This window comes from Bos taurus, chromosome 8 (genome assembly GCF_002263795.3).
Source record: "Bos taurus isolate L1 Dominette 01449 registration number 42190680 breed Hereford chromosome 8, ARS-UCD2.0, whole genome shotgun sequence".
Taxonomy (NCBI): Eukaryota; Metazoa; Chordata; class Mammalia; order Artiodactyla; family Bovidae; genus Bos; species Bos taurus.
The window spans coordinates 84,009,836-84,035,565 of record NC_037335.1 but is presented as its reverse complement, the minus strand read 5'-3'; the positions used below and the strand labels follow the sequence as shown (position 1 = coordinate 84,035,565).

Below are 25,730 nucleotides of genomic sequence, written 5' to 3'. Positions count from 1 at the left end.
AATTTAAACTAATTCACATTCAAGTAAAAATGTAAGTATTCACATCTTAGTTTATTCAAGCTTTAATTCAAAAAACTCCAAAGCCAATTTTGAGTAGAAAAGAAAACAAACCAGTATTCTTTCACTTTCTATTTTTTTTTTTACAAAATATTCATATCCACACACTGAAATTTCAGCTGAGAGGAGAAAGAAAGGTTACTTTGATTGCTAAAAGTACCAGTGATAAAATTAATCTTTAAAGATGTTCACCTAGTTATCTAGATACCACTTCAACTTCAAAAAAAATAATATTAAGGTAATTAATACTATTTTCTTCATTCAGCAAACAAAAACATATTTTACTATCAAATCCCAAATTGTAACATTTATATTTAAAAAGCTGATTCTGACAGTTGAGTTTTTGTTACATATAACAAAATAAAGGGGGAAGTGGGCCTCAAATGACTAAACTAAAAAATAATTTGTGCTACGAGTATTTATTACATAAGGTAAAAAATAACAGAAGTTTATGATAATCAGTGGAAGCAATCTGAGTACAGCAGTTACAAATATTTTAGTTCTCTAGTACAACACACTACATTTCACCCTGCAGAAAGAATGTTGGCAAAGATCTCTACCACATGGAAACTGCTTTTAAAGCTGTTGGGCCCTGAAATTCTACTCAACAGTTTGAAATCACTCCACAGCTTTTCTCATTCACCCTCCCACTTGGGGCTAATGCAAGCCATGACCATCTATTGAGGAAAACCACAAAAAACTTCAAAACAGCTACAACGGTAGGCTCTTTTCTCACATATTATTTTAAATATTGTTTGTTAAAATGTGACATATAACAATCTTAGTAAATATAAAGGCAATCTTAAATCTTTTTAAGTCTCAGTTACCTCGGATAACTATTTTTTAACAAGCACTTAAGTATATCACCGCATAACTTGAATGTCCATGCAGGCAAGAACAGCGTGCTGCAAAAGTCACAAAACCATGTTATGCTTAATTTCAACCACTGACTTTTTTGACAAACTAGTATCTAAAATGCAGCACCAGCAATTCTGAGTGATTCTGTCTGAAGTTACTTAAGAAAAAGCAGAAAATGTGTACCACCAGATAAAATCCAGTGGTGAGCCTAAAAGAATCTTTCCCATTTCATTCTCTTGAAATCTTTGATTAAAGTTCTATTAGTTTTCTAGTCTGCAATACTATTTTTGCATTTTTCATACCTTAAATTTTAAAAGAAATGCTATTACCTAAAAATAATGATATCTATGGAAATTATGAAACTGAGGAATTTGAAATCATGGCTTTTTCAATATTCTGTATCACCTAAAAGTAAGTGTTAATGACTATTTTTCATAATGTTAAATTTAAAGTTTAAGTTTTAAAACTGTTCCTGGAACTTGTTTCTGCTCATACCAATACAAATCAGGAGTTCTTATAAAGTAGCAAAGCTGAAATATGATATTTTTAACTCACATGAGACAGGATCATGGGTCTTCATTTTAACTGTTTATATTACAGGTATTCTAAGAAGACTTCAATTGCGTACCTTTGTTCAAGGTACCTAATTATTAAAAAACTGAAATTATCAACATTGCTTGGATTTTTGATAGAAAAAGAACTAAAACCATTTTCTGAAACTATTTTTCAGAATATCACTGATACATAAAAACTTTTAGCATCTAATTAAAGATCACAAAGGGTTAAATACTGTTCGCTGGCCCCTGCTGCGTATACCCTGCCAAAAAGTCCTCTAAGCTTTTAAATATTGCTTCGATGGTCTGCATTTTTATTTCCAGGGAAAAAGAGAGTATTGTCCCACAGTCAGCAGGCCACTAGCTTATTAGTTTTCAGTCACCTTAATTTCTATTAAAATGAAGACTCTGCAATCTACACTTCTCCTGTTCCTGTTTGTGCCTCTGATAAAGCCAGCACCACCATCTCAGCAGGATTCACGCATTATCTATGATTATGGAACAGATAATCTTGAAGAAACCTTTTTTAGCCAAGATTATGAGGATAAATACCTGGATGGAAAAAGTACTAAGGTATTTTATTTCTACTCTAAATTTAATTTATAAAATAGTCACCCATTTAAATGCATGTTTTTGTTTTTTTCTGAATGTGTCTGATAAGGTAAGAGGAAAGGAAAAGCACTTGAAATGATTCAAAACAATTCAAAATAACTGTCCCTAAATTATATTTTTAAAGTATGCATGCTTCCCAAATTAATAAATAGACTCTGTGATAACCAAATAGTATCTGTAACAACCAAAACATAAAATTTAAGGAAAACTAAAATTTGAAATATACAATTTAAGGAAAATTCAATTTAAAGATGATCTCTTATCAGCAGAGATTTACATTTAAGTCACAATACATAGTGCCTTTTATTTGCATATTAAAATAAAACAGGAGAAATGTGTATTAGGAGAAATAAAGATGGATTACCAGTTTAAGGTTTATTATTTTAGGAAGAAGTAGTTCAAGTACATAAATAGAAGAGTACTGCTTATTTTGTATCTACAGGATTTCATAATAATTCATGTATGTCAACTACACAGTATCAAAAAATTAAAACTACTAATATGCAGCATGATTTTCAATCAATTTCAACAACTTAGGCTCTATCATTTTACCAAGTAACTGTCACTGTCATTGTCTACAGAGATGACTTTCCTACCACATTTTTCATATTCTGCTTGCACAGGGACTAAGTAATTACTTGTGGTTTTACTGGAACACAGAAATGAATACTGGATAAAGGAAAAGTTAATACAGCACATAAGGATCTGCTGCCTTCCTACAGTGTGTCTGTACGTGTCTCTCTCACACACACACGCAAAATGGAAAATAAGAGATGCAGCCAAATACTTAACAATGTTGATTCCTTCAAAAGTTCTCTACTGTAAATAAGATGATAAGTATTTTAAGAGTGAACAGTTATAATAGATTCTTTTTTTTCAGTACAGATGAGCAAATGTTAATACTACAATTTCTTTCAATGAAGTTGGCTAATATCCTAGTATTATTATTATCATATATGTATATATTAATAATATATGTATAAATAGTCATGCTTCCCAGGTGCTTAGAAAAAAAAAAAAAGGCCTATTATAACAAGCTGTCGGCTCACATGGCTGATTTCAATCTTATCAATCAGTTTAAAGAATACTTTCAAAATCTCCTGGTCCCTAAAAAGTAGTAAGTAAAAAAGTTCTCTGCTTCTTCTCTTTACATTGCTTTAGGAGTCTCTCTAAACACAGGGACCAAGATATTTGTGAAGTGGAGCAGAATTCAACAGCACTTAATAGACAAATGGAGAGTGGAAGGACTGTTCAACCAGAACATTTATGGGAGACTGCTGTCTGTAATCCCTCAGTTTTACAGTCCAAATTGTAAATAATACCAAAATTACCAAATTGTAAATAATTATAAATAAACGTTTATTTTTCCAATAGGAAAAAGAAACTATGATAATAGTACCTGATGAGAAAAGTTTTCAATTACAAAAAGATGAGACTATAACGCCATTACCCCCCAAGAAAGAAAATGATGGTAAGTATGAATACTCTATTATCCTATTTTTAAAAGGAGCTTTAAAAAGTAGCTTACAATGGAACTTTATCTGCTATAGTTCAAAACTGCATCAGGATACAGTAAATCCAAACAGTGGAATTTTATCTCCAATGATAAAGTCAAACAGGTATATTGTGAATTTTCACCATTTGCCATTCCACGTTATGAGTGAAAAACATGGAATAGGAACATTCAAGAACAACCAAAGTTCAGTTTGGGTTTAGCCTCTGTAAAGTGTGTGCTTCTATCTATATAAAATCAATTCAAGAAATACTTGTTAAATTCCAATTAGTTGCAAATCCCTGGTGGCTCAGCTGGTAAAGAATCTGCCTGCAATGTAGGAGACCTGGGTTCAATCCCTGGGTTGGGAAGATCCCCTGGAGAAGGGACTGGCTACCCAGTCCAGTATTCTGGCCTGGAGGATTCCATGGATTGTATAGCCCATGGGGTCCCAAAGAGTTGGACACAACTGAGCGACTTTCACTTTCACATGTAGTCTGAGGATAAAGTAAATAAAATATTATTTTTGCTTTTAAGAAATTCACAGGAGAAATGGTTATATACGTAATTATAATGTATGTTTCAATTAAAACAATAGAAAACTTAAACAATAACAAATTACAAAGTACTACTTATTAGTTTCTATTTGGTTTATTATTGCTCTCTCACAGACCATTATTTCACGTGACAATATGAAAAAAAAACCACACACTAATTTCTATAGTGCTACAATAAAATTAAAATGAAACAAAACAGAAAATATATCTCAAGAAATTTGAAAAGCATCATAGTGAAAATAGACTAGAAGAAATTAAAAGACATTTCTTGCTCGTGGATAGGATGATTTAATATTACAAAGATGGTAGTTCTCCCTAAATCTGTAACAATAAACTTCTTTAAAGAGTTGGGTAAGGTTGATCCTCAAGTTCAGATGGAAAATCAGATCTGCATGAAATCACCTATCAGCACATACTTTAAAGCCTCCAAACTTAAAATAAGTATAATACTGGTACATGAATGAATGTCCACAGACAGAAAGAAATACATATAGAAATTTAGTAAATAACAAAGGGACCATCTTTAATCACTGAAGCAAAGATGATGTTTTTATTTTTAAAAAATATTTATTTATTTATGTATGGCTGCTCTGGGTCTTCATTGCTGTCCGTGAGTTTTCTCTAGTTGCAGATGGGGCTACCCTTTGCTGCAGTGCACAGGCTCTAGGTGCTCAGGCTTCGATAGGTGTAGCATGTGGGCTCAGGAGCTGTGGCTCAGGAGCTTAGTTGCTCTGTGCCATGTGGCATCATCCCAGACCAGGGATTGAACCCATGTCCCCTGCATTGGCAGATGGATTCTTAACCACTGGACCACCAGGGAAGTCCCAAAGATGATGTTTTTAAAAACTGAGTCTGGGACAACCTTGAAAAGGGATACAATTATATCCCTCTTATACAGAAAAATAAACTTCAAATAAATTAGGGTCTAAATGTAAAAAGTGAAACCATTTAAATAGTAGAAGATTACCTGACTGTGGGATGTCTCAAAATCCAGAGATGATAATAGAAAAGACCAGTAAGTTTGACTCCATAAATGAAAAACATTTGCATGGCAAAAATCATCATAAATGAAGCTGAAGACAGCTTAAAACTGAGAAAAATATTTTCAATATACAGCACTGTAAAGAGTTAATATCTCTAATTTATAAAGAACAAGTAAAAATCCAGGAAAAAGAAACTGATAAAAAATCCATGGGTAAAATGGGCAAAAGGTATGAACAGACAATTCACAAAATGACATAAAAATGACCCTTACACACATAAAAGGTGTTCAATCTCACATGGAAATTTAAATTGACATAAAATTTTTTAACTTATCTGACACAAGTGTGACAATATATTAATATATTCCACTGGCAAAACCTGCGTGGTATCAGACACTGACATATGTTGCTGATAGTAATGCAAATTGGTAGAACAGAGAGGAATTTGGTAATATTTGATGAAACCTAATATGCATTTACTTTGTGACCTAGCAACTGACCTCTAGGAATTTATCCTAAAGGTATACCTTCAAAAGTAAGAAAATACATATGCAAAATCTCTGAAGGATTGCTTGCAACAGCAAAATATTGGAAACAATCTAATTATCCATAAATTGAAGAGTGGTTGAATAAAGTATGGTACATCTACCTACGGAATGCTATGCAGTGGTAAAAATGAATGAGGAAGATTTATATAATGAATATGGATTGATTTCTAGAAGAGATTATGTGAAAAAAACCAAAGTGCAAAAGAGTATCTACAGTATGCTGTCTCTTCTAAAAATGAAAGGGATATAAGAGAAGATACACTTGTGTGAAAGAAATTCAAGAAGGGCAATTAAGCTGAGACTAGTTACCTATGGGTTACAGATGGACTAGGGGTGGAAGGAGGGGGAGACAGGAACTATAGGTACAGGGAAAAGGTGGCAGAACTTCTCTGAGCACACTTTTTGTGCATATCTGATTTTAGAACATTATATTCACATAAGCAAATAAATATAGTACATTCATAAATAAAATCAACAAGGATAAGATAAAAAGAACCCAAACTGACAAACAAACAGAAAAATACAAACTTAATTGTATTTCAAATGAGCAACATAACACATTACAGGAAGGGAAATCTAACTGAAGTAACTCAGTATTTTGATGTATACTTTCAGTAGACAAATACTAAAATTCCAATGAGTAGGTTTGTTTTCCATAGTGTTATAGGTTAACAATAATGAAACTACTTAACGTGTGTTCTAGGATTGAGTAAAGTAAATACAAAGTGGATCAGGAGAATCAGGTCTCTCATAATCAGAGAAGGGTGTTAAAAGATATGGTCAGGGGGAAGGCTAGAAGGAACACTATGGAAATGGAGTGGAATGGACTGGAATGAAAGGTATCAGCATCAACTCCTGGTTTGTATACAGATATACAGAAAAAGATATAAACATGTTTGCTTCCCTGTATGAGTGTGTATGTGCATATATGCATATGATATGTTTATGGTTTTATATGAGCATATGGTACATATATATTATATATGTTTACATGTGTGTCCATGTGTAGTGTGTCCATGTATAAAAACATATACATGTGTATGTATGTATTATACATACTGCTGCTAAGTTGCTTCAGTCATGTCCCACTCTGTGCGACCCCATAGATGGCAGCCCACCAGGCTCCTCTGTCCCTGGGATTCTCCAGGCAAGAATACTGGAGTGGGTTGCCATTTCCTTCCCCAATGCATGCATGCATGCTAAGTCGCTTCAGTCGTGTCCGACTCTGTGCAACCCTATGGACAACAGCCCACCAGGCTCCTCTGTCCACGGGATTCTCTAGGCAAGAATACTAGAGTGGGTTGCCATTTCCTTCTCTGTATTATATATGAAAAGAGAGCAAAATAAAAATAAATATATTTCCCAGTCCTCTTTGCTGAAAGATCCTAGGAACAATGAGATCCCAGTAGCAATGAGCACATGCACACCCAAATCTTGGTTTCTAAATACCATTCTCCACTGAAATGGACTGGTACTTCTTAAAGTAATAGCTGATTTCAGACCTGGGGCAGGGAAAGGGCAAGGATTGGTATGGGACATCTCAGCATGCCAGAAAATAAGTAAGCTCTCAAAGAATAGTAGAGACATTTAATTTTTTAATCAAAATATAAAAAAAATATATGTATAAATGTATGACAGATGTATAAGATTTATTCACTAAAATCCAGACAATAATGGTAAGAGATATTTAAAAAGACCTAAATATATAGATAGAGATACATTGTATTCAAGGACCAGAAAACTCAGTATCATTAAAATGTCTATTTTCCCCAAATTCATCTGTAGATTCAATGCAGTCCCAATTAAAATTCTAGCAGGCTTTAAGTAATTAACAAGCTGAGTTTAAAATTTATATAAAAATGAAAAGAACCTAGAAGAAACATAACATTAAAGAAGAATAAATTTGGAGAATTTACACTACCTAATATCAAGACTTACTATTCAACTTTTAAAAGAAAACAGGATAAAACTTGGTGGTTGGCAAAGATTTCTTAAACCCAGTACAAAAAGCATGAACTATAAGGGAATCAATTATTATTCATTAAAATAAAAAATGTTTGCTCTTTAAGAGACATTGATTAGAAAATTAAAAAAAAAAAAAAAAGCCAGAAACTGGAGAAAACATTTTCTCCAAAACATATTCTGACAAATGACTTATATCTATATAATATATATAATTCAAAACTAATAATGCAAAACCCGTTTAAAAAGCAGGCAAAAGACACGAGTAGACACTTCTCCACACACACAAAAACATGTGGATGGCAAATAAGTATATAAAAAGATGCTCAGCACATTAGTCATTAGGAAAATGTAAATTCAAACATGAGATACCACAACACATCTTACTTGAAAGGCTAAAATCAAAAAGTCCAACCACACAAACCAAATGTTGGAAAGAATGCGGAGCAATTGGAACTTATATGCACTGCTAACGAGAATTTAAAATGGCACAATGACTTTGGAAAACAGTTTAGTAGGACTTTTTCCAAAACGTAAAATATATATGTATAATAAGACACAGCCATTCTATGCTTAGGTATTTATAGAAGAGAAATGAAAGCGATAAGTCCATACATTAATGTTCATAGCAGCTCTCTTTGAAATAGCTGAAAACTGGAAACAACCCAAATATATGTAAGAGATGACTGTATAAACTGTGTCTACTGACAGAATGGAATAAATTGGACTGAACTCAATAATAAATAGAAATGAATTACTGATAATGCAAAAATAGATGACCCTCAAAATAATTATGCAGAGTTAAAGAAGCCAGACAAAAGAGTATATACTGCATAATATATTAAGTTTCTGGTCCTTAATATATTCATAATATTAACATATTAAGATAATGACAGAAAGGATATTAGTGGTTACTGTGAGGGAGAGATAATTACCAAAGAGCATGAGGAAACTTTTGGAGTGATGGATACGTTAATTATCTTGATTGTGGTGATGGACATCCAACTTATAAATCTTACAAGTTAAATATGTGCAACTCATTGTATAACACTGAATCACAAAAAGGCTATGGGATGATAAAACAGAGTTTAGGAGTTCTCGTCGACTAATCTGGGACAATTTGATTATCAAAATAAATATGACAGTAACATATGACCCATGGGATAAGGAATTCATAAGTTCATACCAACAAAAATAAATAAGGAGGGAACATTCCACCTCATATCAGAATGTGAACTAACAAATATAGAAGAAATGATGGAATCAGAAAAATTATTATTTGGCAACTATCCCAGTGATAAATGATTCAAGTAAGACTCAATAGATGAAAACTAGAGTTTTAAAACATGAAAGTTTGATAACAAACCTGATGTTTAGAATCTCAAAGTACTTCTCTAGAAGGTACACACTCATTACAAAGCGAAAAACAGTAATTTTACAGGGTGAGAACCATGGCAGACACCAACTGAACCAAGTTACCCAAGACAGCATTGTAAGGAATGAGACAGATACATGACACAGAGGATGAAACATTATTTCTGTAGTATTCCTGCCAAAAATGAGGAACCTTTTTTATAAACCCCAGTTGAAAGACATTCTGCAAAATAAATGCCCTGAAAATAAATTTTTAAAAAATTCAAAAATTTCCAAAACAGTAAAAAGATATAAAAAACAAAGACTAAGGAACTCTTCTAGGATGAAGGCATGACAAGTAAGTACAATAAATGATACAGGCCTCTAATTAAAATAAATAAATTTAAATTAAAAAAAATGATGCAGGGTGCAATGGGATTCTAAAAGTGCTCACAATGACTCCAAATTTTTGTTGCTGTTGTTGTTGCTGGAAATGACTTTTACTTGAATCTAAGTTTAAGGGAGATTGGAGGAGATTATTACGAAGCTAAAATTCAACATTCTCTATGATTCCAAGTTCATACTTTGACTAATTAGTTTCATTGGAAGGACTGATGCTGAGGCTGAACCTCTAATACTTTGGCCACCTAATGCGAAGAGTTGACTCACTGGAAAAGATTTTCGTGCAGGGAAAAATTGAAGGCAAAAGGAGAAGGGGGTGGCAGAGGATGAGATGGTTAGATAGGATCACCAACTCAATGGACATGAATTTGAGCAAACTACGGGAGCCAGTGAAGGAGACGGGAGCCTGGTGTGCTGCAGTGCATGGCGTTGCAAAGAGGAGGACATGACTTAGCAACTGAACAACAAACTCATGAGAAATGTGTTTGCACTACCCCAAGTGATAAATCAAGCTTGTGCTTACCTTAAGTCCAGCTTTATGATTTTTTGATACAAATGAAGAAATGTAACTGTCAATCAATTCAGCAATTAAATAAATGATCATTGCCAAAACAGACAGGAGAATAAAAGAGATTGTGTATTACAGAATTTAAAATAAAATTATGCTGAGTTACCAGATACAATATAGATCACTAGCTAATATGGCCATAACATCTTTCCTGTTATCATCTATAATTGTGTAAAGTATCTTTTCGAATTAGTAATAACATTCATGATAGCAAGAATTTTAATACTAGAGGTCAGATATTTTTAAATTATTGATTTTTATGATTTTGTTTCCCAATTCAGAAATGCCCACATGCCTGCTATGTGTTTGTTTAAGTGGCTCTGTATACTGTGAAGAAGTTGACATTGATGCTGTACCACCTTTGCCAAAGGAATCAGCCTATCTTTATGCACGATTCAACAAAATTAAAAAGCTGACCGCCAAAGATTTTGCAGACATACGTAAGCTAATTTTAAATAAAATATTAGTGTTAACTCATGTTAGTTATTTAACTCATATAAACACAAGTTTCTAGGTCACACGTAGGATAGTCACTGTTGGGGTATTTTAAGTATCCTGCCAGGAGGGTGTTGCTATGAGCACCACACACAGCAACTACTTCTGCAGTCAAGTCCAAGTCCTGGATCACTCATTCCAGAAAAGTTTCCTATATTCCAATTTTGTCGAGGGCTTCTGAAGAAAATGATACCAAGAAATGCACACTGGCTCCACTACACATTGACAAGATTAACCATCCTGAATTCATGCTGTCACTGGTAGTTCCAACTGACTGAATACAGTTGTTTCTCATTATTTGTGGATTTTATGTTTTCAAACTCACCTACTTTATAAATTTATTTGTAACCCCAAAATAAATACTTCTGGCACTTTCAGGGTTATTCACAGGCACATGCCTGTGGCAAAAAATTTGAGTCATCCAGGTGAGGTAGAACAAGATGCTTTTTTTGTCTTTTATTTCAGCGTTAAACAAGTACCTCGTTTACAGTCTACTTAGTGCAATATTTTTCACTTTTCATTTTTTGGCTTTTTTTTTTTTGCTGTTTGAAACACTCCCTAAATATAGTGTTGAAGTGCTGTATATTATTTCTAACTGCAAGAAGGCTGTGATGTGCCTTCCAGAGAAAACACGTGTTAAGTAGTCTTCATCTAAGTGAGTTACAGTGAGTTACAGTGCTTAAGATGCCTTTAAAAAAGAAACACACATACAATTTTCTGATTGGCTGATGAAAATGTGTGATGAAAGGCTCGAATCCGTATATTCCCTAGGAGCAATGGTTCCATATTCACTAATTCAGCATTTGTGTCGACTTTATAGATGACTACCTTAAATAGTGAGAAGTGACCATATCTCCTTATCATCCCAGACAGAACAAAAGTGATGCATACATACACACATATTGAATTTCTCTCTCAGTATGTACCACATTAACAAAATAGGGAACATTTTTGCCTTTGTTGTTTTTAAGCAATAAGGCATGGAGAGATTAAGATAATATACCCACAATCACAGGGGCTTCCCTGGTGGCTAAGATGGTAAAGTATCTGCCTGCAATGTAGGAGGACCTGAGTTCAATCTCTGGGTCAGGAAGATCCCCTGGAGAAGGGAATGGCAACCCATTCCAGTATTCTTGCCTGGACAGGATGCCAGGGACAGAGGAGAGGAACCTGGTGGGCTACAGTTTATAGAGTTGCAAAGAGTCAGACACAACTGAGCAACTAATGCAAACAAAACAAACCCATAATCACAACGCAACAGGATGGCAAGAAATTCACAAATATTTACATGATTCTATTCAATCAAACATAATGCTTGCCTTCCATAATTTGCAACAAAGAATTTCTTTCATATTACTTGAGCATACTCAGAATTCAAACAAAAAAGGATGGACGGACTCTATTAACTTAAAGTTCCCTTCCAAACCTGAAATTCTAGAACTCCAGTGAGAAATGCCATCAGTGTCAAGCACTGAGTACATGCTGAGTATTCATTCAATAAAACTTACTGAGCTATTAATTGTACATGTTCTGCAAAGCACTAAACATAAAAGAAATTTGAATTACCTGTTAAATAAATGCTTTTCCTCAGTCCACACAATTAAGAATTTAACTTCATGTATTAAAAAAATTTTTTCTGTATTGTTTGTATATTTTTCCTTCAAGCTAACTTAAGACGACTTGATTTTACGGGAAATTTGATTGAAGACATAGAAGACGGTACTTTTTCAAAACTTTCTCTGTTAGAAGAACTTACACTAGCTGAAAATCAACTACTGAAGCTTCCAGTTCTCCCTCCCAAGCTTACTTTATTTAATGCAAAATATAACAAAATCAAGAGTAGAGGAATCAAAGCAAATACATTCAAAGTAAGTATTTTATAGTATGACTGAGCACAATATAATATCATTGTTATACAGCCAATAATAACATGATAAAAGAAGAAGAAACTATAGCCTAGAATTTTGTTTTAAAACTATTACATAATAAATAGTGATATTATTAGGCTTATTCAAGTCTAGCTTATGCCTGTACCTCACTTAAAATAACTTTATTTGGTTTCATGGGACTACCTGGTGTCACATCTTTTTCCTTTGTTCACACAGCAAATATTTATTTATATAGACAAAGACTCATGGTACCAAGAGTCTCCAAAACCTCAAAATGGAAGTTTTCCTGTGTTTCTTCTTCCCTACAGTATTAGTAATTCATAAACACCAGAAAAATCATGCTGTAAAGACTGAATTTTATTTTTAATACTTAAAAGTATTAGCCCATAGAATTCTGTAGGGAAATATTCTTTTGAATTCCATGATGGCACCTAATACAAAATTCTGTATGTAGTAAAAATTAAATATATTTCTTAATTTAATCATTCAAGAAAATAAATGCTCAGGAAAAAGGGAAGGTGATTTACTTTGATTTAGGTAGCCAGGTTGTCTCAAAATGCAGTCTACAGAGAAGTAATCACCTCAGCCCAGGACTTCCATAGATCTGAAGTACTCATTCCCAGTCCTGGAAGAAACCCCAGATAAAAGGTTGAGATAATCATGCTACTGGTTAGCAACAGAAGACCTTGCTCAAAATACAGGATTGTAGCTCCTTTTGACAATTTCTAACAGTTCCTCAGAAGTTAAGGAACTCTTAGGGGACTTTCAGAAACTGGCCTTATTTTAAAAACAAACAAAAAAATGCTTGTAATTTGAACATACACAATTTGAGGAGGTAAACCTTTGAATAACTGGTATGTTAAAGACCTACAGGAGCCGGTCAACATTTACAAAAGAAGTATTTGACTATTTTACGCATTTATTACAGAAGGGATTAATGAATGACAAATTGGCATCAAAATGATAAAGTCAGCTATTTTCTAGTTTTGCTTAATGGCCAAGGCTGCAAAAGCCACGTAAAATCAAGTCACTCTAATCCATGTAAAGAGGTCCACTGGGGAAGACAGGAGCTTGATTCTTATATAATGGGTCGTAGGATGCTTAAGAGGGCTTCCTAGGTGGTAAAGAATCTATCCACCAAAGCAGGAGACTTGGGTTGGATCCCTGGTTCAGGAAGATCTCCTGGTGTAAGAAATGGCAACTCACTCCACTGTTCTTGCCTGGAAAATCCCATGGACAGAGGAGCCTGGTGGGTTCCATGGGTCACACAGAGTTGGACATTACTGAGTGACTAAGCACACATGTAGGATGCTTAAGAAAGGATTAAAATAACAACAAATTAATTCTAAAAAAAAAAAAAAATAGAATCCAAATTCTGCCATAGGATGTATATCAAAAGTAAGGTAAAACATTACTGTCAGGGGAAACTATATCTTGAAACTACAGAATTATACACAATAATGGGTTATTGATTATGGAGAGTAATCTAATGTAGACCCCTTAGCAGGGTAAAAAGAAAAATCATACCCAGCCACGTATTTAATACATTGCTTTGGAAGATATCTTACTAACAAGCACACACATCTCTTAGGAATATTCATTCTACTATAAGTTAGTGGAGCTGAAATGGAAAGTTCTGGAGATTCAAGAGAGGTTATAGCAGTACCAGGATCCAAATACAATCCTGCATAAGCATTAATATCATCACCTATTCCAAAGACAAATTTAAAGAGCCCCAGAAATTGACATGAGGGCTGAGGCTGGCTATGACTGGGTATTCAGATGTGAGGTGAGTAGACAGACATGGGGATGCATTAGGGTTCTATTGCCCTTTGTAAAGGACTGAAATACACTACTTGTAAAACCAAAACAGCAAACTAAAAATCCCACCAAATCAAAAACTACCATACCAATGATTAATAGTATTGATACATGACTATATCTATGTATTTTATACATATGTATATTTATATATATGTGTATATAGCTTGAGTCGTGAAAAAATGCACTGATCTCAGGTATCAACTCAAGCAAAAGCACCTTTTTCTTACAGAAACTGCATAACCTCTCCTTCCTCTACTTGGATCACAATGCTTTGGAATCTGTGCCTCTTAATTTACCAGAAAGTCTGCGTGTAATTCATCTTCAGGTATGATTGCTCCTTTCACAGTATCAGACTTTAATTCAAATTACTATGGGTCAATCTTACAATTCATTAGGAAATTCACTTACTTATATGTAAATGTTGCCCATCAAAAGCATTAATATTTAGTCAAATGCTCTCTCTTGCCCAGAAGCCACAGTTCTATTCAGAGCAAAGCCAAAGGATCAGTAACACCAGGTATGAGGTCTGCTCTTACAGGATGGCTTGTCTCCAGGTGTGTACCTGGCATCTCCTAGTTAATCTGACATGTGGATTTGAAGTTAGGGGACACTAAGACGTGGTTTATGTTTCTTTCTCCAAATAGCAGTAAACACTTGCTTTTGGAGACTTCCCAGCTGACTTTATTGTCCAACATCAAGGGTAATAGAAAAGTGAAGAGGCAATAAAAAGAGACTAAAAGTAGTCTTTCACCATCACAAGAATTCTCATTTGTTCTTTTTACTTCTTTAAAGTACATTTAAGGACACAGTACCCATTTTGAGTTGACACTATACAACAGGATACATTTTCCAGCTAGTACAATCTTATTTGTACTCAGAAATTTGTTACATACATGAGTTTTATTCTTAGAAAAAGCAAGTAGTTTGTTCTTTCAAAGTAATACTGTAGACATTAAAAAGGGAGGCTCAGATTGCTCAGACAGGGTTTTTTATTACCATGAAGATAGATATACAGTATGTACCATATTTTAAAAATCACTTTTTATCGACAGATAAAATATTCTGCCAGACCTCATTACATAGCATACAAAAGGATGATTTGGAGTTTATAAATGATTTTTCCCTTTTGTTTTCCAGTTTAACAACATAACTTCAATTACAGATGATACATTCTGCAAGGCTAATGACACCAGTTATATTCGGGACCGCATTGAAGAGATACGCTTGGAGGGCAACCCCGTCATCCTGGGAAAACATCCCAACAGTTTTATCTGCTTAAAAAGATTGCCTATAGGGTCATACATTTAACCACTATCAATGCAGCATAGCTAAAGTACACACATACTTATAATCTGTCTCAACAATGTCTAAAGGAGCATAAATATTTAATATTAATTTTGCATCTGACTATTGAAGGAACTTATGCTTTAAGCAAGAATGTTAAAAAAAAAGTCTTATATATAACAACAAGTAAAAAGTAAGATTGAATCTCTAAGTTCAAAACAGAAATGTGAAAATATTTGAACAGAATTACAAAATCCCTGTAGTTCGTAATAGAGTAACACTTAAAAGGTACGTTTTTATATAAATACCCAAAATTAAGAAGTGTTACAAAGTTAAAAGATAAGTCCAAGAAACTTTCAACTGTCTTTCCTGGCTTCCACTGGATCCCTAAAGCTTTTAAGGCATATGTTCCAAAGACTTTGAAAAGCTGAATATTTCTAAGGATCTCTCACTTTTCTTTCTTTTATGATTTATACATTATTCATTATGAAGTAGGAACTCTGTTTTCTTTCTTTTAAGGCAGCTACTATATTTTTACTTAGCCTGAGAAATAGGGTATAGTCTTATACCTAAGCAAAACTTTCCAAATAAAGCATAATTTTACTCTCTTGACAAAGAGCTAATATAGTAATGTTCAATTATTCTGTTTTGTGGTTACACAATTAAAAGCTTTAGTGAAGTAGTACGAAAATTTATTTAATCTAAATAATCAACATTCTAAGTCCACCACAAAACATTTTAGGAAGCTAGGCACATCAAAATCAGTATGCTTATTAAAAAAACTGAAAGTCCACTCTGTTTCTCAGAATATAGCCATAAAGTTCTCCACTGTAAAGTCTTTCAGTTATGACATACCTACAAAATATTTTTTATACTATAGGAATGAATCTTATCAATAAATTTATCCAAATATAAAATATGAAAACAAAGCAAATTCTGTGGCATTACTATTGCACACCACCTTCCCAACCACCCATACACATTCATGTTCATGAATATAGGCCATATATTCATAAGAAAGCATATCAGAAACATTTTCTAAAGATCCATGATTAACTAATATGTTTAAAGATAAGAATTAATCTCTAATCTAATGGTGATGATTTATAATGGCACTGCTGCAAGACTGAAATTCCTGAAATTACTTTCCTCTTGCCCAAATCCCATTCAAAATTCTTAACTTCCACACTTCTTTGGGGTTGCATATAAAATTATCACTGCTTTAGAAATAAAAGTCTGAAGGGCGTATATAAAAATAACCAACATTGTTTCCAACATCAATTATAAATGAGAATCAAGTTGGTCTCTATCCTCTTTCCAGAACAAATATTATTGGTGTTTTTTCATTTCATGATAAAATAATAAAAGTAAAAATATGCTCATTTCCATTATCTTAAATAGATAATGCTTTATTTTTGACACTGATAATGAAAGAAACAGAAGATTAAAATTTTAAGTATTTTAACCTACAAACATTCCTGAAACTAAAGAAGATACGCATAAATAGAAGGACAGCTTGTGTTCATGAATGAAAGATGGAAAAGTTAGTATGTCAACACTATCCAAAACAATTCATAGATTCAAAATAATCCTTATCAAAATCTCAATGTAATATTTTGAAGAACTGGGAAAACCCACCAAAATTCATATGGAATCTCAAGGAATTCCAAATAGTCAAAAGAAATTTGAAAGAAAGAACAAGACTGGAGGATTCTACACTTCCTCATTTCAAAATTTAGCTACAACGCTACCGTAATTAAAAGTGTGATACTGGCATAAGGACAGACATATAGACCAATGGAATAGAATAGTGAGACCAGAAACAAAACTTCATGTACAATCAAATGATTTTTGAAAAAGGCATCAGATCAGATCAGATCAGTCGCTCAGTTGTGTCCGACTCTTTGCAACCCCATGAATCGCAGCACGCCAGGCCTCCCTGTCCATCACCAACTCCCGGAGTTCAGTGCATCAAGACCACTCAATTAGGAATAGACAGTCTCTTCAACAAGTGGTGCTAGGAAAACTGGATATTCACTTGTATAAGAATGAAGTTGGACTGCAGGCTTACAACATACACAAAAATTAACTCAAACTGAATTGAATACCTAAACTTAAGAGCTAATCTATAAAACTCCTACTAAAAATAAAGAGAAAATTCTGTATGACTCTGAATTTGGCAACAATTTCCTGGATATGACACCAAAAGCACAGGATAAAAAAGAAAAAAATAGATAAACTGGACTTCAAAATTAAAAATTTCTATACATCAAAGAACACTATCAAGAAAATGAAAAGACAATTCAGTGAATGGAAGAAAATATGTGCCAATCATATTTGATGAAGTAAATATATAAAAAAATATCTACAATTCAACAACAACAAAAAACCTGATGCAAAAAGGGACAAAGAACTTGAATAGACATTGCTCCAAAGAAGAAATACAAATGGACAATTAGCACATGAAAAGATACTCAAGGTCACTAATCATTAGGGAAGGAAATGCAAATCAAAGCCAGAAAGAGATAGAAATTCACACCCAACAGTTTGGCTACAAAAAACAAAAAAAAGTAAAAACAAAACAAAACCCCAGACAATAATGAATATTGGCAAGGATGTGAAGAAATTGGAAGCCTCATGCCCTGCTGTTGGGGATGTAAAGTGGTGCAAGCTGAAAGAAAGAATTACCATACAATCCAGCAATTCCACTCACAGGTATATATACTTAAAAGAATTAAAACTGAGACTTGAATAGATATTTGTACACCAATGACTTGAGAAGGACTATTTGCAATAGCCAAAAAGTGAAAACAATTAAGTGTCTATTAAAGATGAACGAATAAACAAAGTTTGGTAAGTGCATATAACAGAATAGTATCCAGGGCTAAAAAGGAATGAAATTCTGACACATGCTACAATATAAATAAATTTTGAGGACAGTATGTTAAGTGAAATAATCTGGCAAAAAGAACAAATTTGATGATTCTGCTTGAACAAGATACTTAGTCAAATTCACAGAAATGGAAAATAGAATGATGGTTCCCAGAAGCTGGGAGACAGAGGAATGACAAATTAAGTGTTTAATGGGGACAAGGTTTTCAGTTTGGGATGAATAAAACATTCTGTAGATAAACACTGGTGATGACTGCACAACCATGTGACTGTTTCTTTCCATTCTAACAACCTTGTCACCAGCAAAGACCAGCTCAAATAAGCACTTTATTTGCTACAGGAAAAGCACACCAATTATACTTCTCTACTTGCCTTAAAAACATGTCAAGGAAAGTCAGCTTGAAAATGGAACCAGTGCTCACATTTCCCACAGCTCATCCTAATGTATAAGTAAATGGCCATATGATATGATTTATTATCATAACTGCCAGCATGCTCCTCAATTATTACTCTATTTTACCAATTCTGAAGAAGAGCTATTTAACTGTTCTTGTTCAAGAGCACCTGCAAGTAAACAACATGATCCTGAGAACTCCTCAAGGGACCACAGTACAGTACAGAAATCAGCATGCTTCGTTCTAAAGAAAATCCTATGCTTGACAGATTAGCTCAACCAAATAAAATGCAAATGATGATGACGATGATTTAAAGAAAGAATCCAAAATAAATGAGTGTTAGCACCAGTCATAAAAACAATAGTCATGACAAAAGTCATGACTCAGGATTTTGAGGAAACCTGAACCTTGCCATATTATTCATGTGAACTCTTTTAGAACTGATTTCTGTGTGGATCCCTGCTGTCAGTAATTTGATCCTATCCAGCTAAGCATGAGTCAGAGGATTACAACGTAGCCAAACATAATTCTAGCTATGACAAACAAAAACAGGGAGTTTTAAAAATGTCTTTGAATGTATCTGCATTAGGCCTAAGAAGCATTACTTTATAAGAATCAGACCTCAATATTTAAACTTGAAATATACAATAAATAAGAAGCTTAAATACAGAGAGTGATTTAGAATGTAAAGATTACATTATGACATTATAAGGCTTCTAAGCTCATATTCTTTACTAGCATTTAGCATTTTACTTCAAGTATCCTTGACAGATTAATTTTTCAAAATGTATATTATAAAATAAATATGACTATAATTATTTTTCTTTCAGTGAAAATGGTTCACTGATTTCTACAGAAGCATTCCTCCTCTATTTATTGCAAACAAATGCAAATCCCAGAAGCCAATAAAAATATTTTCTATTGTTTGAAAACTTTAAGAATGTTATCTTAAATCCCCAAATTGACATCAGCTTCACTTTCCATATATGTTTAAATTGAAAGACTTTAGACTCTACCTTGAAATGTTTAAATGTGCGCTTACGATAGTCACACCACTCCACAAAGAAGCGTAGGCTTCGGAAAAACATAAGCAGATCTCTTTTTTCTTCTGCTCTGTAGAAATACAAGGTTCTATGATTAATAAATATCATTAAATGAACCCCCCCCCCAATCTGGCTTTATTTTATTATTGCCTTTTACAGACCTGACACTAAAGCTTGAAAAGTACTTGCTTGATATATTTCTATATACCAAACTCTGCATTTTTGAGTATGTGCCCCTGTGTGATTTCTCAGACTGGAATTCACTTTTCTCCATTTTCAAATGTTTAAATTCTACCCATCTTTCAAGACATCACACAAATGCCACATCCTCCTTGATACCTCATTTGATGATCCATGGTATAACAAAGAATATATCTGGTCTTAGTTACTAGTTCCTAGTCATTATTTCATGCAAGGATGGGCACAAAAAAGGACAGAAATGATAAGAACCTAACAGAAGAAGAAGAGATTAAGAAGAGGTGGCAAGGATACACGTAAGATATACAAAAAAAGTCTTAACGATCACGAAAACTCTATGGCATGGTCACTCACCTAGAGCCAGACATCTTGGGGTGTGAAGTCAAGTGGGCCTTAGGAAGTATTACTGCAAACAAAGCTAGTGAAGGTGATGGAATTCCAGCTGAGCTATTTCAAATCCTAAAAGATGATGCTTTAAAAGTGCTGCACTCAATATGCCAGCAAATATGGAAAACTCAGCAGTGGCCACAGGACTGGAATAGGTCAGTTTTCATTCCAATCCCAAAGAGACATAATGCCAAAGAATATTCAAACTCCTGTACAGTAGTTGTATGGTGAGGACAGTTATGAGCACAGATTGTGCTCATTTTATGTGCTAAGCCAGGTAATGCTCAAAATCCTTCAAGTTAGGTTTCAACAGTACATGAACTGAGAACTTCCAGATGTATAAGCTGGATTTAGAAAAGGCAGAGGAACAGAGATCAAACTGCCAACATCCATTGGATCACAGAGAAAGCAAAGGAATTCTAGAAAACATCTACTTCTGCTTCATTGACTATGCTAAAGCCTTTAACTATGTGGATTTCAACAAACTGTGGAAAATTCTTAAACAGATGGTAATACAAGAACACCTTACCTGTTTCCTAAGAAACATGATGCAAGTCAAGAAGCAAGTTAGAACCAGACATGGAACAATGAACTGGTTCAAACTGGGAAACGAGTATGACAAGGTTATATACTGTCACCCTGTTTATCTAATTCTATGCAGAGTTCAGTCGCTCAGTCATGTCTGACTCTTTGTGACCCCATGAACTCCGTTATACAATAATGCCTACACAGAAGGCATGACACTACTTTCCATTACTGGGGAAGCACACAGGAAAGGTGTACAGACAAAGACTGGTCCCTGTTAAGAGAACACTGTGTTCAAAGAACTGCAAGGTATTCAGAATGGCTACAGTGAGGAGTAGGAGACAAGTGAAGAGGAAAATATCAGAGATGAGATTAGGACAGTGCCAATTCATTTGTTCACTCATTCCTTAGGCTGAAGTCTTACTATGTACCATCCACTGTATTCAGTTCAGTTGCTCAGTCATGTCTGACTCTCCGTGACCCCATGAATCGCAGCACGCCAGGCCTCCCTGTCCATCAACAACTCCCGGAGGTCACTCAGACTCACGTCCATCGAGTCAGTGATGGCATCCAGCCATCTCATCCTCTGTCGTCCCCTTCTCCTCCTGCCCCAAATCCCTCCCAGTGTCAGAGTCTTTTCCAATGAGTCAACTCTTCGCATGAGGTGGCCAAAGTATTGGAGTTTCAGCTTCAACATCAGTCCCTCCAATGAACACCCAGGACTGATCTCCTTTAGAAAGGACTGGTTGGATCTCCTTACAGTTCAAGGGACTCTCAAGAGTCTTCTCCAACACCACAGTTCAAAAGCATCAATTCTTCAGCGCTCAGCTTTCTTCACAGTTCAACTCTCACATCCATACGTGACTACTGGAAAAATCATAGCCTTGACTAGACAGACCTTTGTTGGCAAAGTAATGTCTCTGCTTTTGAATATGCTATCTAGGTTAGTCATAACTTTCCTTCCAAGGAGTAAACATCTTTTAATTTCATGGCTGAAATCACCATCTGCAGTGATTTTGGAGTCCCCCCCACAAAAAAAAGTCTGACACTGTTTCCACTGTTTCCCCATCTATTTCCCATGACGTGATGAGACCAGATGCCATGATCTTAGTTTTCTGAATGTTGAGCTTTAAGCCAACTTTTTCACTCTCCTCTTTCACTTTCATCAAGAGGCTTTTGAGTTCCTCTTCACTTTCTGCCATAAGGGTGGTGTCATATGCATATCTGAGGTTATTGACATTTCTCCCGGCAATCTTGATTCCAGCTTGTGCTTCTTCCAGTCCAGCATTTCTCATGATGTACACTGCATATAAGTTAAATAAGCAGGGTGACAATATACAACCTTGACGTACTCCTTTTCCTATTTGGAACCAGTCTGTTGTTCCATGTCCAGTTCTAAATGTTGCTTCCTGACCTGCATACAAATTTCTCAAGAGGCAGGTCAGGTGGTCTGGTATTCCCATCTCCTTCAGAATTTTCCAGTTTATTGTGATCCACACAGTCAAAGGCTTTGGCAGAGTCAATAAAGCAGAAATAGATGTTTTTTTGGAACTCTCTTGCTTTTTCCATGATTCAGCGGATGTTGGCAATTTGATCTCTGGTTCCTCTGACTTTTCTAAAACCAGCTTGAACATCCAGAAGTTTATGGTTCATGTATTGCTGAAGCCTGGGTTGGAGAATTTTGAGCATTACTTTACTAGTGTGTGAGATGAGTGCAGTTGTGTGGTAGTTTGAGCATTCTTTGGCATTGCCTTTCTTTGGGATTGGAATGAAAACTGACCTTTTCCAGTCCTGTGGCCACTGCTGAGTTTTCCAAATTTGCTGGCATATTGAGTGTGGCACTTTCACAGCATCATCTTTCAGGATTTGAAATAGCTCAACTGGAATTCCATCACCTCCACTAGCTTTGTTCGTAGTGATGCTTTCTAAGGCCCACTTGACTTCACATTCCAGGATGTCTGGCTCTAGGTGAGTGATCTCACCATCATGGTTATCTTGGTCATGAAGTTTTGTATAGTTCTTCTGTGTATTCTCGCCACGTCTTCTTAATATCTTCCACTTCTGTTAGGTCCATACAATTTCTGTCCTTTATTGATTCCATCTTTGCATAAAATGTTCCCTTGGTAGCTCTAATTTTCTTGAAGAGATCTCTAGTCTTTCCCATTCTGTTGTTTTCTTCTATTTCTTTGCATTGATCACTGAGGAAGGCTTTCTTATCTCTCTTTGCTATTCTTTGGAACTCTGCATTCAGATGCTTATATCTTTCCTTTTCTCCTTTGCTGTTTGCTTCTCTTCTTTTCACAGCTATTTGTAAGGCCTCCTCAGACAGCCATTTTGCCTTTTTGCATTTCTTTTTCATGGGGATGGTCTTGATCCCTGTCTCCTGTACAATGTCACGAACCTCAGCCCATAGTTCATCAGGCACTCTAGCAGATCTAGTCCCTTAAATCTATTTCTCACTTCCACTGTATAATCATAAGGGATTTGATTTAGGTCATACCTGAATGGTCTAGTGGTTTTCCCTACTTTCTTCAAATTAAGTCTGAATTTGGCAATAAGGAGTTCATGATCTGAGTCACAGTCAGCTCCCGGTCTTGTTTTTGCTGACTGTATAGAGCTTCTCCATCTTTGGCTACAAAGAATATAATCAGTCTGATTTTGGTGTGGACCATCTGGTGATGTTCATATATAGAGTCTTCTCTTATGTTGTTGGAAGAGGGTGTTTGTTGTGACCAGTGCATTCTCTTGGCAAAACTCTATTAGCCTTTGCCCTGCTTCATTCCGTACTACAAGGCCAGATTTGCCTGTTACTCCAGGTGTTTCTTGACTTCCTACTTTTGCATTCCAGTCCCCTATAATGAAAAGGACATCTTTTTTGGATGTTAGTTCTAAAAGGTCTTATAGTTCTTCATAGAACTGTTCAACTTCAGCTTCTGAAGTTGGGGCGTTACTGGTTGGGGCATAGGCTTGGATTATCGTGATATTGAATGGTTTGCCTTGGAAATGAACAGAGATCATTCTGTCTATTTTGAGATTGAGGAGCTACCCCACGTCCGAGGTCAGGGGTGGCGGCCGAGAGGAGCTACCACATGCCTGAGGTCAGGGGCAGTGGCTGAGAGGACCTAACCCTCACCCGAGGTCAGGGGCGGCGGCCAAGAGGAGCTACCACATGCCCGAGGTCAGGGGAAGCTGCCAAGAGGAGCAACCCCACGTCCAAGGAGCTATGGCTGTGCAGTAGCAGGAGGGCCGAGAGGAGCTACTCCACGTTCAAGGTCAGGAGGGGCGGCCATGAGGAGATACCCCTCGTCCAAGGTAAGGAGCAGTGGCTGCGCTTTGCTGGAGCAGCCATGAAGAGATAGCTCATGTCCAAGGTAAGAGAAACCCACGTAAGTGTTGCGAGAGAGCATCAGAGGGCAGACACACTGAAACCATAATCACAGAAAACTAGTCAATCTAATCATACTAGAACCACAGCCTTGTCTAACTCAATGAAACTAAGCCATGCCCGTGGGGCAACCCAAGATGGGCGGGTCATGGTGGAGAGATCTGACAGAACGTGGTCCACTGGAGAAGGGAATGGCAAACCATTTCAGTATTCTTGCCTTGAGAACCCCATGAACAGTATGAAAAGGCAAAATAATAGGATACTGAAAGGAGAACTCCGTGGATCGGTAGGTGCCCAATATGCTACTGGAGATCAGTGGAAAATAACTCCAGAAGGAATGAAGGGATGGAGCCAAAGCGAAAACAATACCCAGTTGTGGATGTGACTAGTAATAGAAGTACTAGTAATAGAATAGATAGAATAGATGTGACTGGAATGGGTGAATTTAACTCAGATGACCATTACATCTACTACTGTGGGTAGGAATCTCTTAGAAGAAATGGAGTAGCCCATCATGGTCAACAGAAAAGTCTATGCAGATGAAAGAGAAGAACCTACAACCAAGAATACGCTACCCAGGAAGAGTCTCTTTCAGATACGATGCAGAAATCAAAAGCTCTCCAGACAAGCGAAAGTTAAGAGAATTCAGCACCACCAAACCAGCTTTACAAGAAATGCTAAAGGAACTTCTCTAGGCAGGGAACACAAGAGAAGGAATATTGTGCAGTCTTGCCTCCTTTGTCATAGATTAACTGAACATAGGTGCATGGGCTTATTTCTGGGTTTTGTATCCTACTCCATTGATTTAAAATCCTCAACAAAATACTAGCAATTCTTTTCCAACAATACATTAAAAAGATCATACACTGTGATCAAGTGTGATTCATCCAGGGACACAAGAATTTTTCAACATCTGCCAATCTATCAATGTGATAAACCACATCAACAAATTGAAGAATAAAAACCATATGATCATCTCAATCAGTTCAGTTCAGTAGCTCAGTCATGTCTGACTCTTTGCAACCCCATGAACTGCAGCACGCCAGGCCTCCCTGTCCATCATCAACTCCCGGAGTCCACCCAAACACATGTCCATTGTGTCAGTGATGCCATCCAACCATCTCATCCTCTGTCATCCCCTTCTCCTTCTGCCCTTAATCTTTCCCAGCATCAAGGTCTTTTCAAATGAGTCAGCTCTTCGCATCTGGTGGCCAAAGTATTGGAGTTTCAGCTTCAACATCAGTCCCTCCAATGAACACCCAGGACTGATCTTCTTTAGGATGGACTGGTTGGATCTCCTTGCAGTCCAAGGGACATCTCAATAGGTGTGGAAAAAGTTTTTGACAAAATTCAGCACCAATTTATGTTAAAAAAAAAAAATCCCCAGAAAGTGGGCATAGAGGGTATATACTTCAACATAATAAAGGCCATATATGACAAGCCTATAGCTAGCATTATACTCAACGG

General features: G+C 35.5%; 2 protein-coding genes across 3 annotated transcripts in view; one reads left to right on the top strand and one right to left on the bottom strand.

The window, feature by feature from the left end:
• The window catches only part of CENPP (centromere protein P), a 235,597-nt gene that overhangs the window by 151,605 nt on the left and 58,262 nt on the right, over positions 1-25,730 (bottom strand). For both annotated transcript variants that reach the window (NM_001105615.1, XM_024995503.2), the window contains 1 exon segment: positions 19,742-19,838. In NM_001105615.1, the coding sequence (NP_001099085.1) occupies positions 19,742-19,838 (97 nt within the window).
• On the top strand, positions 713-16,299 carry OGN (osteoglycin; the record flags this gene model as incomplete). The annotated part of the gene is given in 7 exon segments (NM_173946.2): positions 713-776; positions 1,516-2,042; positions 3,456-3,552; positions 10,228-10,386; positions 12,107-12,309; positions 14,384-14,479; positions 15,292-16,299. Coding segments are annotated over 6 exon segments (900 nt in total). The 3' UTR covers positions 15,463-16,299.